The sequence below is a fragment of the Cryptotermes secundus genome, unplaced genomic scaffold, assembly GCF_002891405.2.
Source record: "Cryptotermes secundus unplaced genomic scaffold, Csec_1.0 scaffold597, whole genome shotgun sequence".
Lineage (NCBI taxonomy): Eukaryota > Metazoa > Arthropoda > Insecta > Blattodea > Kalotermitidae > Cryptotermes > Cryptotermes secundus.
In genome coordinates, this window is record NW_019743156.1 from 212,784 (window position 1) to 225,943 (window position 13,160).

At 42.3% G+C, this 13,160-nt stretch overlaps 1 protein-coding gene across 1 annotated transcript in view; it reads left to right on the forward strand.

Annotated features, from left to right (window-relative positions):
• The window catches only part of LOC111873906 (neo-calmodulin), a 238,457-nt gene that overhangs the window by 195,125 nt on the left and 30,172 nt on the right, over positions 1-13,160 (forward strand). The window contains exon 3 of the mRNA XM_023868984.2: positions 9,334-9,579. Within this exon, the coding sequence (XP_023724752.1) occupies positions 9,334-9,579 (246 nt within the window). The remainder of the gene's footprint in view (positions 1-9,333; positions 9,580-13,160) is intronic.

The following is a 13,160-nucleotide window of genomic DNA, read 5'->3' on the forward strand; positions in this document are numbered from 1 at the left end:
AAAATGTCTTCTTCCAAACACTCCGAATATTGAACTGAAGAATACCTGAAATTTACAGAAAAGGTGGCTGTAAAAATCACGAGAAGAGTACGAGATATTTAAGGAAAAAAGGATCATTTTCCCAGTTAACAATTTCGTCATGTCTTTGCCCGCTCCGAGAAGGCGCGTAGTACCTGTTTACTAGTACTTAGAATTCTCACATCTGAGGTTGTGGTTTAAATACAACAGGTTCTTTCCCTTCTATAAGTAAGGTACACAAAAACAAGGATGCTGGGTTATTGTGTTATTATATGTACTAAGCATTTGACATTTATTCTTTTTATACTATTAATAATTTTATTTTAGATACGAAATTTTCGTGACCCACTTGACAGTTTCCATAGTCCCTCTCCATTTTTCCATATTTTGCCTGTGGCCCCTCCGAAATACGGCCTGCCCCCGCTGGGAACCACTGGTTAAGCAGGCTTTGCTTACTACATGGTCCAACGGTCAGGAACTGAAACAGTGGCGGGGCTCTGTGACAACGGTGATGAATCTTTTATTTAAGACAACGACATTTGCGATGAGACGGACAACTATCAACCGCTCAAACAAGGCCCTATACATTCAAGCTCCTTTGTGAGCGAGTGAACGTTTTGCCATACTGACCACAAGCTGCTGCAATATGCACATCTACTTTATGTATATATCCACATCTGAAAAGAGTCTATTTGCTGCAATATTGCGAATTATGCTTATGTTTGTACATCTCCATGCCAATAAATACGGCGAGGAACTCGAGTGCTCCTAGATTTTAGCCTTTCAGATTGAAATTAAACAGACCCCGTTTTTACTCTACGTAATGTCAATTGCCATTTGAAATTCCAGAGATGAGTATGGTGAATGTCTGGGGAAATTAAACAGAACTCCGTATGCAGAGCCACTTGTTACTTAAACTGAATCATCAGTTGAATTCGTAACGTCCAAAAGAAGCGCATTGGAGTACTGGAAGTTGGGTGGTAATATTCGATAACATGCAGTTTCAGCGATATGTGGCCAAGACAAGGATAGAAGTACCATTTTTTCTTTGCGAATAAACAGAAACATTGCATATTATTGCAAATGGAGAAATGGGCAAATCAGTTTTACGTCCATTTACTATATTGTATAAATATCAGCCCTTCGTTTGTTAGTCTAAGTGACTGTGGATATGAAGGAATTTGTCCTTTTTCTTTATGGATATCGTAACTTATACCCTGGAAATGGGTTAAGGTAAAGAAACCCCTATGCTTAGCTATTTAAACTCCACACCGTAAAGACATGTAAGGGGAGTGAAGATGCAACTCCAGCTTTCATGAACTCGGCACTAGATGGAGAGGAGTAGTTAGATTCCCGCACTGACCGCTTTAACCCCAGGGAAAGATCCCCCTTTTACCACTGGACAGGAGCCTGTGTGGGCCAAAGAGCCCGTCTGGACGTTATGTAGTAGAGAAGGCCGCTCCATAGCTTAAGCGGTTAGTCGCTGGCTTCCCACCGCGGCGGCCCGGGTTCGATCCCGGTTCTGATCAAGTGGGATTTGTGGTGGACAAAGTGGCGCTGGGGCGTATTCTCCGAGTACTTAGGTTTCCCCTGCCAATCTTCATTCCACGAAATTCTACATCATCATAATCACCCGCGGCAGTCTACAAGAGGCCAATCGGTGGCCGCCATGCCGAGTAGACCCAGTTGGACTCCACCCCCCACTAAGCGAATTCAAGATTTTATGTAGTAGAGAAAAATATCTTGGCTCTGGCGGGAATCGAACACCGTGAGGAGGTTAAAAATTTATATGACCTGAATTTTAGGATAACACATTCAAGTACATCAGCGTAGTTTCAATGTGAGTTAATAAGTCGCACCAGAACATCCATAATCCTCGCATCCCGTCACTACACGGAATTATGTAATTAATAAGACACACCTACAAATCTTGTCGCAGATACAAATGTTACTGTAAGCTCCAGTCGTGTCTAACTCGACATTAAGCCTGTAATGCTGATTGCATATAGCCATCTTCCATTAATGATACAGCTCTGACTGATGGTGAGACGTGCGAAATTGAACCTAACGTAGGGCACTCAGCAGAGCAATTAAAAACAATAGGTCTGGTAATTATCGCTCCTGTTATAAATAAGAATTGCAAATGAATACGAACACTTCATCCCCTTCTCCTCCTCCTTCCTCTGCTCCTCCTACTTCTACTCTTTCTTCTCCTCCTCTTCCTCATCCCCTCCCCTCCTCCATCCTCTCCTCCTCCTCCTTCTACCCTTTCTTCTTCTCCTCCCCCCTCCCCAATCCTTTCCCTCCTCCTGCTTCTGCCCTTTCTTCTCCTCATCCAACTCCTCTTTCTTCTTCTCCTCCTCCCCCTCCTCCATCCTTTCCTCGTGATTCTACGCTTTCTTCTCCTCCTCCTCCATCCTCTCCTCCTCCTACTTCTACTCTTTCTTCTTCTCCACACCTCCTCCATCCTTTCCTCATCCTGCTTCTACTCTTTCTTCTCCTCCTCATCCCCTCCTCCTCCTACTTCTCTTTCTTCTTCTCATTTCCCCTCCTCCTCCTCCCCTCCCCCTCCTTTTATTCTTCTCCTTGCCATTATGTCTCATATATTTTTATTGCTAGTTGGGTGGGACTAAGTCCCTTGTACTGCGGCCACTTCTGGCCTATTGTACCAGCCCCAGATGATAGGTGAGGGTGATTGTGGAGCAATTGGTGGAACGAAGATTGGCAGGGGAAACCGAAGTACTCGGAGAAAACCTGCGCCAGTACCACTTTGTCCACCACAAAACCCACTTGACCAGACACGGGCTCGAGCCCGCGCCTCCGGGGTGGGAAGCCAGCGACTAACAGCTTGCGCTATGGCGCGGCCCATGTGTCAGATAACTAAATGCCCTCACCGTCATCACAGCTATTTCCCCAGCTCCTCCGTGGTTATCACCTTACTGCTCGCCCACAAAGTTTAAAAAATGCCATCGTTAGTTTTGTGTTCCTAACCAGGAACACCTACATGCATTAACTTTTGGCACGATTTATTATGCTCTTAATCACCATGATTTTCCCCTTGTTTTGTATGTAGTTCACTAGTACAATACCCGTTCTTCGTCCGACATTTTGCTTCTTTCCTTGCCATTATCACAATATATATCAGCTAAAATATAAGAAATAATAAATTCCGCTCCTGCACTCATTACCAACTTAGATCTGGATTCCACGTGTTTGCTATCTTAGCGAATATGCTAGACATATTGCATTGCGCCTCTCAGGTGTCACAGCCTACTGAAATTTTCTTGTGTGGAACTTTATAATGAAATACAAGTAAATTGACACACTTGTATATATGTATATGGTAAAGGTGAAAAGGTAAAGCTGTCTCTGTAACCGGCCATAAAGGACCAGAGGGTTGTGAGACGTCGAGGTTCCCACATATTCTAGACAGTCGGCTCAAAGATGGTGGTGAGATTGTCAGTCTTACTCGCCGGCCGCCTTTTACCCCCAGGAAGATTCCTGTTCTCATTTCTGTTAGAGGCCGAGTCGACCCCACGGCCCTAGTGCGGCTAGAAAGATGAGGTCAATTGGAAACTGTAATAACCACATCGGTAATTAAACCAGCGACCTTCCGACTTGTAACATAGTGCCTCAACCATCTAAGCTACTGTATGCGTGCCCTTATATATATATATGAAGATCGTTTTGTTCGACTTTATTTTTATTTCATTATTTACCTCCACGCACCAGAGGTCGTCTTGAAATAAATTCCCTGCCTTCTGCAACACTCAAAATTGATTTCAGTTTTCACCATACCCTAAGCCAGGTGGATGCAGTTCAGGTCTTCAAAACACTTACCTATTTGAAAGCCTTATTCAAGTATAGTTGATTTTGTAGAAATTAACTACTTGCCTTGCTACCAACTTTCAGAAATGTAGTTTCGTATGTCCTCATCAGATAGGTCTGCGTTATGCATGTTTTTATCCTCATTCAAAAAAATCCAACGATACATGGATCTGTACGTTATACTTGCGTTTCTTTTACAACGCTTTTGTTATGTGTACTACAATATCAAATGGTGAAAAGATTAAACATTGATGAATTGGAAAGGATTTGAAGGGAAACAATGTGTAATTTGACAGATTTGAGGGTTTCCCAGCGGTCACTATGAAGAATGCCGTCTTTTGGGATATGGAGACGTGTAGATCTTGTATGAAAATATTTCAGAGGAACGTATCGCCTCCATCTTCAGGGTAGAAAAAAATCCGCGAACAAGGAACCAGCGTGAGCAGGTGGCTACAGTCTGCAGCCACTTGCTCACGATGGTTCCTCGCTCGCGGATTTCTCTACCCTGAAGATGGAGGCGGCGACAGACATTCTTCAGTGTGTAATTTTGTTGATGAGCCATCCAATAATTTCCTTATACGGACTAAGGAAAACTAAGGAAATACTCCTTTAAGGATAGCCGGTGCACATATCGAGATATGATCCTAGACTCTCCTGAATTCGGTACTATAGCATTACTGCTAGTTTAGCACTCGACTTTCGAGTCTTTCCTCATATATCTACAGCATGGTTTGTGCTGTGTACATTTCTAGGAACCGTTCTTGATGTTTAATAGTCATGTGTGTAGTGACACTTATCAAGCATGTGGATGTGGGTGCCTCATTATGAGCCTGCTTCGTGGTGCCACCTTGTCTCGCTAGACCGCAGATTAATTTCTTCTGTAACTGGGTCTACACTCCAGGCGGTCAACACATACGGAGAGAAAGAAAGTATATATTTGCATGATATGGATGAGTTTGCTTGGCTCAGTCAGTGTAGTGACTAACCATTGGCTGGATTACTTGGTTTCGGTTTCCTGCAGAAACATAGAATTCTGTCTTTGTCACCACGCCCAGACGTCCCCTGAAACCCATTCAGCCTCCTACCCAACTGCGCCTGCGGGCTGTTTTCTCAGGGTCGGATTATGGATGATTGCTTACTTGCATCTAGTGCCGAATTTGAAGCTGCGTGGAGATGTATCTTCACAGGAAGTGCCATAGCTCAGGTAGCTAGTCTCTGGCTTCCTACCGTGGCGGCCCAGGTTCGATCCCATATCAGTTCATACGGAATTTGTTGTGAACAAGGTGACATTGGGACAGGTTTTCTGCTACCAATTCTCATTCCATTAATAGCGCCATATTCATCCATCACCTGTGGCTCATATAATAGGCCCACTAAGGGCCGATGTACAAAGTAGACTCAGTCTCATCCTACACTACGAATTGTCAATAAGTTCTGGAAAGAACAAATCGCCTACTTTCCTTCTGCTACATATAGAATACTTGATACGACACGGAACACATAGAAAACTGTGCGTCTAACATTTCTTTTATTGTTGCATGCGCATTTGTTGCCGCGACAGCAAGCCGTTTCCTAGCAACGGCCTTCTCTTCTAGCTCCAGTAATCAGGCTTTCAAGGCCGCGCCATAGCTCAAGCGGTTAGTCGCTGGCTTACCACCGCGGCGGCCCGGGTTCGATCCCGGGTGTGGTCAAGTGGGATTTGTGGTGGACAAAGTGGCGCTGGGGCAGATTTTCTCCGAGTACTTCGGTTTCCCTTGCCAATCTTCATTCCACCAATTGCTCCACAATCACCCTCACCTATCATCTGGGGCTGGTACAATAGGCCAGAAGTGGCCGCAGTACAAGGAACTTAGTCCCACCCCACTAGCAATAAAAAGTCAGGCTTTCAGGCTTTACGAAGGACACACAGGCAGCAAGTTGATATCATTAGCCTCCTTTCTTCAAAATAAGTAAAGTAGGCTAAAATTATATTTTCATATCCCCTGGCATCCATGTGCTAAATTATGTGCTTAGTTATGCGCGGCGGCAACTTGTCCTTGCCTTTTATGGATGAGTTAGTCAGACAGTGGCCCGATATCATCTGGTGACAGTTATGAATCGATATACATGTATGTATTAGCACTGACGGTGATGTCAAGGTCTGTATATCGAATTCTGAAACCTGCTAACCTGGCAGGCTAAATACGTCTCCCTATATTCTCTTGAGACGGACTGCGCCCCAGAACTTCAAAATAAGCCTTACAGTTTCTATGTACTCAAACACGATATGCAATTCAAAGTCACTCAAAAGTTTTTATTCGTTTGTGTAGAATTTCCTGCCTCTTTCTTTGCTATTTACATTTGTGTAGATTCTTGATGTCGTAGTGTTGCAAGTACGAATCATTTTCTTTGTCTTATCCATCTTGCACTGAACCCTTGTTGCAGAAATAAGCGTTATTATCTGTAAGTTAGAGCGACGTATAAAGTTGCTGAATAATTCTGAAAGAAGAAAGCATTTCTCTGCATGAATCTAATTAAAGTACAAAAAAAAATGCTTAAAATAAACGAGATCTGTGTAGTGTCATAAATTCTTATTTTAACCATAAATTGTGTTCCTGAAAACTTGCAAAGTTTCACTCGAGTTACACGTAGTGTAGGGGTACTTTTGACTGATTACTTACTTACGGAGCTGAGCCCATCTTGAGGAGAAGCCAATTCATCAGCTACGCAAGAATTTTCTAGCATTTTATGGAACCCGAAGGTTCATTACCATATCCGAAAATTAAAAACAAGGAAAAGTAAACGATCACAGGTGTAAAACACATTATTTTTGCTTTCGAACGCTCGAATATTGTATCGTGGTTTCGGATCCTACTCGGACATGGATGTATGTCCACGTTTTCCTGCATTTAAATTATTATATAGAGGATTCGCATTTGACCGATGTTGTGGCTAAATCTTCCCATCAAATGTCTGTGAGGGTCATAGTTCCAGTAGCACATTCTGGGCTGAAACGGGTCAGAAGTTTTGACCTGTAAGATCGAGAAGATCCTGAGTATTTTATACGATACGGGCCGTATAGAAAACACCGTGTCCAAAAGTTCTATTGCACCTATTTGTTCCCGCGGGAAAGTGTTTACCGAGCTGTTGCCTAACAACGGCAGTTTCATTTATCTCTGCTTTTATGACTTGCAAACGTTAGGGAATATACAAAGGCACAGACCGCAAAATTTTATTTGTTCGAAAAAGGAGAGTAAACAAAAAAGGGAACAAAAAAATTTGCCTGTGGTTGCTAATTATTTTGTCAGGTATACAATGTATGCTTCTTCAGGATATCTGTGGCTATGTAGCTCCGTCAACAGCAAGCCTGTACCTGCAAAATTATGACCATGAAGAGAAATGTTGTGGATGTAAAATCATACAGAGCACATTTGGAAACCCAGTGTTCTCCAAACAGGAAACAGTTTCCCACTCTACTTCCTGCAGGTCCTCCCCATGCCCTAGATTTGCTGACGTGCTACAATGAATGGTCCAGTCTCATCACAATTTCAACGTCATCAATTATCCGTAACCATTTCGCGAAAGATGAGGAACAAACAGTGTTCAGAAGTGAATAGATACAGCCTTGGGGATGACCTAAACAGGTATTTACGAATGCAGGCTTTGAGCTTACACGTTCAATTCAGTGGACAGGTGGAATAGAGTTAACCACATGACTCAATTGAGTTCATTACTCAGCCACGCTCAATGTAAAATTTGTAGATTGTAGCCTTTAGCAGTCTCCCTTTCACATCACACTTTGATGATGCATTTACAGACAGGGATCTGATGGAGGTTAAATTAAGCCAATGAGGCTACAGCAGCCAAACAGAATATTAACTAGGTTATTGACCGCATGACCAGTAACTTCGTTTGCTATAACGGAACACGAGAACCTCAGACTCCAAACTCAAACATAAACATGATTTTAGGTCATATATTCACATTCGGGTAGAGTTAAATCAATCCATTCTGATCCCATTTAAACATGTTCTTCGATAAACTCGTCTCAAACGTGAAATTGAAATTATTTACATAAAATTTTGGATAAGCTGAAAAGCGGACATGACAAAATACAATCATATTCGGGTACAGTTAAATCAATTAGTTCTTATCAAATTTAAACACGTTCTTCGATAAACTTTTCTCAAACTGCGAAATTGAAATTATTTACATAAAATGTTAAATAACCCGGAAAGCAGACATGACAAAATGTAGGAAACAAAGGAGGAATGAATGCGGCATAGAGGATTTTTTTTCTTGTGACTGAACAACGGACTCAGTCACTGACTGACTGACTCTATCGTACAGTCTTCGTTGTATAGATGATTGTTGTTCAGCCTCTCAAATTGTTCTGGAATTATGAAACGTTAAGGTGAATAAACCCTGTTGAAATATTCACGGATTTGAGCCGCAGCATCAGCCATTTTATTCCAGTATACACTTTCATACCCTATTCTACAAGAACCATTTCCATCCACGCCAAGTTCTTGCAAGTGGTCTCCTTCCGCTGCGTTCTTTAAAAATCATTTTGTACCCCCTCTCATACACACGCCCAATTCAGATTTCATTCTATTGTACTAAAATAATAATTAAAATATTTTGTGATATTTGCTAATGCCCTTCCGAGTTCATATTTATTGTAAATTGCAGTTCTAGTCCTCAGAAGCTTGATCTGACACAGCCTCACAATTATGAAGTTCTGTACTCTTACAACACTAGCGATACAGTCACGGTCTTAAAACGACTCGCCATATTATTTCTTTTCAAGAAGTTCAGTTTCTTTCTGCAGATACTTCCAATCGTTTAAAGCTTTAAATTAATCCAACACATGAACTCAGAGTTAAAATTGTGTTTTTTTTATTGCTAGTGGGGTGGGACTAAGTCCCTTGCACTGCGGCCACTTCTGGCCTATTGTACCAGCCCCAGATGATAGGTGAGGGTGATTGTGGAGCAATTGGTGGAATGAAGATTGGCAGAGGAAACCGGAAGAAAACCTGCCCCAGCGCCACTTTGTCCACCACAAATCCCAATTGACCAGACCAGAGATCGAACCCGGGTCGCTGCAGTGGGAAGCCAGCGACTAACCGCTTGAGCTATGGCGCGGCCATAAATTGTGTTACTCAGAACATCAATTTTTGGTCGTCTTTTGTATTTGAATTGTGATCGTATTTAAAAGGATAACTCACTGGGTCAGTAAGTTACAAAGCTGAGATAAGTTTAATCTCAACAGAGGCAGTTAAAAAAAACTGAGTAAAACAACGAATATTCTAGCATTTCCCAAAACTGTAGGGCAATCAAAATGATCTGCTTATCTCAGTTCGATCCAAATGTCGAGTAAAAATCCGAACATTACATATTTCAGCGACTTCGTAAACAACATCCTGGATACAGTTTTGCGTTTTTTGCTTCATATCTTGAGGTGACAGCGAAAATGCATCATAAGACATTGAGTTGTTTGTGTTTCAGGCCCGCAATAAGCCCGCAGATGGAGGTGGCCACGTCAACCAGAAGGGACAGGCTGGACAGAAGACACCAGTTGCTAGCCAGAAGGGTGGACAGACAAAGGCAGCGCAGAAACCTGCTCAGAAACCACCGACCGCTCAGAAGGGGCAGGTGAAGACCCAGCCCAAAGCGGCAGCCGTCAAGGGAGGCAAGAAGACAAAGAAAGGGCAGAGACATCAGCAGCACGACCTTATCGTGACCATCAACTTGGTGAGTAAGCGGAATTCTCAGTGGCCTCTTCCTTCCTGTTGCATTGTGTAGATCTGCCTTCAGAGTTTTTGTGCCGTCTAAGTGCAACGTCGTTCACTATGGTGGTCGACCAGCACACAAGAGAACTCCTGCTCTAGCAGGAACACTCAAGGCAGCCACAATCAGCAAACCAAACAAAACCAAAATAAACCACGTGCAACCAAAATAACCAGAAGCAACTACAATAGGAGGAAAGACAATCATATTACAGTGAGTAGTAGAATCTTTAACTTGTACATCTGAAGATGGCCAATTAGGCCGAAACGTAGTGAAATGGTGTCCAATAAATGGACAGTGAACGACGTTGCACTTGGACGGCGCAAAAGACACCTAAATCAGATCTTCTTTAGTGATTTTTTTTTTCAGGATTTCCATCCTTTCTTAATTCTCGTGTACCGCAATTCTGAGCTCTCCTTTGGTACGATTTGCTACCACCGCTTTAGAAGGTTCACACCCGTTATTTCAACGGTTTGTAATTATGTCCGGAATATTATTAACATGTATACCTTTATTCTTTCTGCCAGCACATTCACGCCTCTTTAGTCTCGATCTGTGTGTATCTGAAAATCATTTCAGTGCTTCAGCGTTTCCATCATTTCCCGCACTCCAAAAGAGTACCAAAGAACACGTCTTATTATATTGTAAAATTTTATATTTGTGTGTCGAGATTTTTAAATTTAACGGCGTCTTTCATCACAATGTTTTTCTCCGAAATATTATTGTGTAAGATTTGGGGATTTCACGGCGGTGAATATGAAGTAAACCGTCTTCTGGGATGTGGCACCGTGTAGATCTTATGTGAACTGACGTTTCGGAGGAACGTATCGCCTCCATCTTCAGAATAGAAAAATCCGCAAGCGAGGAATCATCGTGAGCAGGTAGCTGCACTCTGCAGACTGAAGCCACCTGCTCACGCTGGTTCCTCGCTTGTAGATCTTTCAATCCTGAAGATATATGCGATACGTTCCTCCGAAACGTCGGTTAACACAGGATCTACACGGAACCATGTCCCATAAGACGGCTTTCGTCATAGTCACCGCCGTGAAGACCTAAATCTTACACAATTACATTTGATTATACCAGTTCACACCTTTAACTCCTTCTGTATAACGAATCTATCGCTGCTGTCTGGATCTTGCACTAGTGTCTAGCCTTTGTAGTCTTCTCTTGAACTCTGTAACGAATGAATCCCCTAATCAAGTAATCCAGTAACTCATTCTGAGTCTGTCTGAGTCTTATGTTACGACCGACTGTAAATCGGCCAGTCTGCCTTGGAATAAAGCACCCATCTGAGGGTTATGAACATATTTGTATTACTGTCATACAGTTGTGGGTTTGTTGATGTGGGGCGCTCTCCCTGACGAGAGGACGGCTCTCTCGTTTACAAATGCTCTTGGCCATCGCTAGAAGAGTGATCCTCGGGTCCGAGTCCCGTGGGACTCGTGACCAAATTTTACTGTCTCAGATTCGATTCTTTCCTTTTCATCGTCTTCTACGACTCGCAGGGCTGGGTGGAGGTATTCGACCCGGCCTCCACACTGGCCCTCACTCATTCGTCTGGCAAACTCTCCTGTTCTAATGCTTCGTCGGACCGTGTACAAATCATCTCCTTCAACAGTAGAGTTCTTGCTTTTTTAGCCATTATTGTAATTCGAACGGTTCGTTGCCTAGGAATCGATGTGAATTTCTATGCAATGCATTTCTGCCTTAGCCGTATTCATTGGTATGGAAACGTGTTCCCACAATTCGCCGTCCAGCAGCGGTGCCCTCTATGTTGCCACGGGAAAGCGCTCAGCGAAACCCCGCCCAGCAGATGGGCAGATTGCAGCTTTCAGGCGTCATGTCACATTATTCTTTCAAGAATCATAGGTCCGGTTCTTCCCCTAGGAATTCTATTTCTGAAAGACAATTGATCTGTGCGCCTCGTAGTTGCTATCTTTTGTATACTCTGACTCTTTCTACTCCAGGCGCTTATAAACTGGATGACTTTTGTATACACAGGACTGTTCTTACGAGAGAAATTCCTCAAAGTCAATTGAAATTATAACACGTTTCAAGTCACTGAAAGCATATTCTTTTATGAACTACAAGAATAGAATGAGAAGCTCGGTTGTTCACACCATGAAGTGTAAATGTTTAATCAGTAAATCTGCTAAAATAAATAAACTTGTCCATTGGTTTCCAGAACAGATTTTCCTGCATAATATTGGCAATTATACAAACCACTCTAAAAAATAATCCTTACATTTGTCACGTTCAGGGCGGCTGGAAAAAGAACAGTGCGGAAACTCGGGGTGCAAGTAGAAAAAAGGAAAAGTACTACAGTTCGTGCCTTGTTTATATTTCCCTTCCTAAGACAAGAGAGGCAGAGGGAGTTATTTTGGGACATTGTATGTTTGACGGAAATGCAAGCCCCGAATATTTTGTTGGGTTTCAATTAGGCGTTCTTTAGTAGATGTTTACTCAGGCTCAGTGAAAATTTGAAGATTACTCTTAATTTATTTGAAGAACTAATAAAATTGAAACATCAGCAGCATCACATAAGGACTATTTAAGGAATACATATAATATGATTATGCTTAGGAGGTTATGAAGAAGTATTTCAGAGTATTTCTAAGGATCCTAGTGAAATTATAAAGGTTCTGCAAGGACTCTAACTCCTAGGAGCTGAGTCTTTAAGAAGCCAACAGTTGCTCAGCTACTCAAAAAATTCCCAACATTTTATGCAACCAGAAATTTCATTAACGTGTTCACAAGGACCCTCCACCTTTCCCTAACCTGAGGCAAATTAAACCAGTTCATATGAACCCATCCTCTTTTTTCAAGATCCGGCCTAATATTATCCTCCCACCCACGTCCAGGTCTCTATAAAGGTTTCAGGAACGTCTCTTCATCGAATATAAACAATTTTCAGTACGCTAATTTGCATAAAGACGCAAAAATGAACACCAGTGCGTATGGCGCCTCATTATTGGTTTATTATTTCGTTCTGTTAAAGTTAGGCCAGATCCATCCGCAGGAAGGTAATGAATCCAGCAAAACTCAAACAAAACAAAAAATCCATGGCTTTAGTCCTCAAGCGAACTGTAGTGACCGAGCGACTGCCGCTTGTCGGCGAAGTTAGTGCCAATTTTAGCGGAGAGAGGATATCGCGTGGTCAGCGCAACGAATTCCCACAGCCGTTAATTTCTGTTTTATAGACTGAATGAATCCAGCTGAACAAATATTTCAAAGTGACCTATCTTCGAATCACAGAGAACTATCCTAGTGCATGGACACAGGTAAATTGAAATTATTTATGTACAAAAAATACATTAGAAGTGAGCTCGCACGAAATACATTTATAGTACGTGGATCGGCTACAGCTGTGCCAGAGGAACACAGTTTAAGATAAAAGCACAATAGCAGTTGTTTTAGGACCAGTCTCTGCCACGAATTTAGCGTTTCGTACAATGTATCCTTGTTTCATCTGTTCCATAAAACTTGCAGATAGAAACATTAAGAACTTGTACGCTTCTCCAAGTATACTTAGGCCTCTCGTC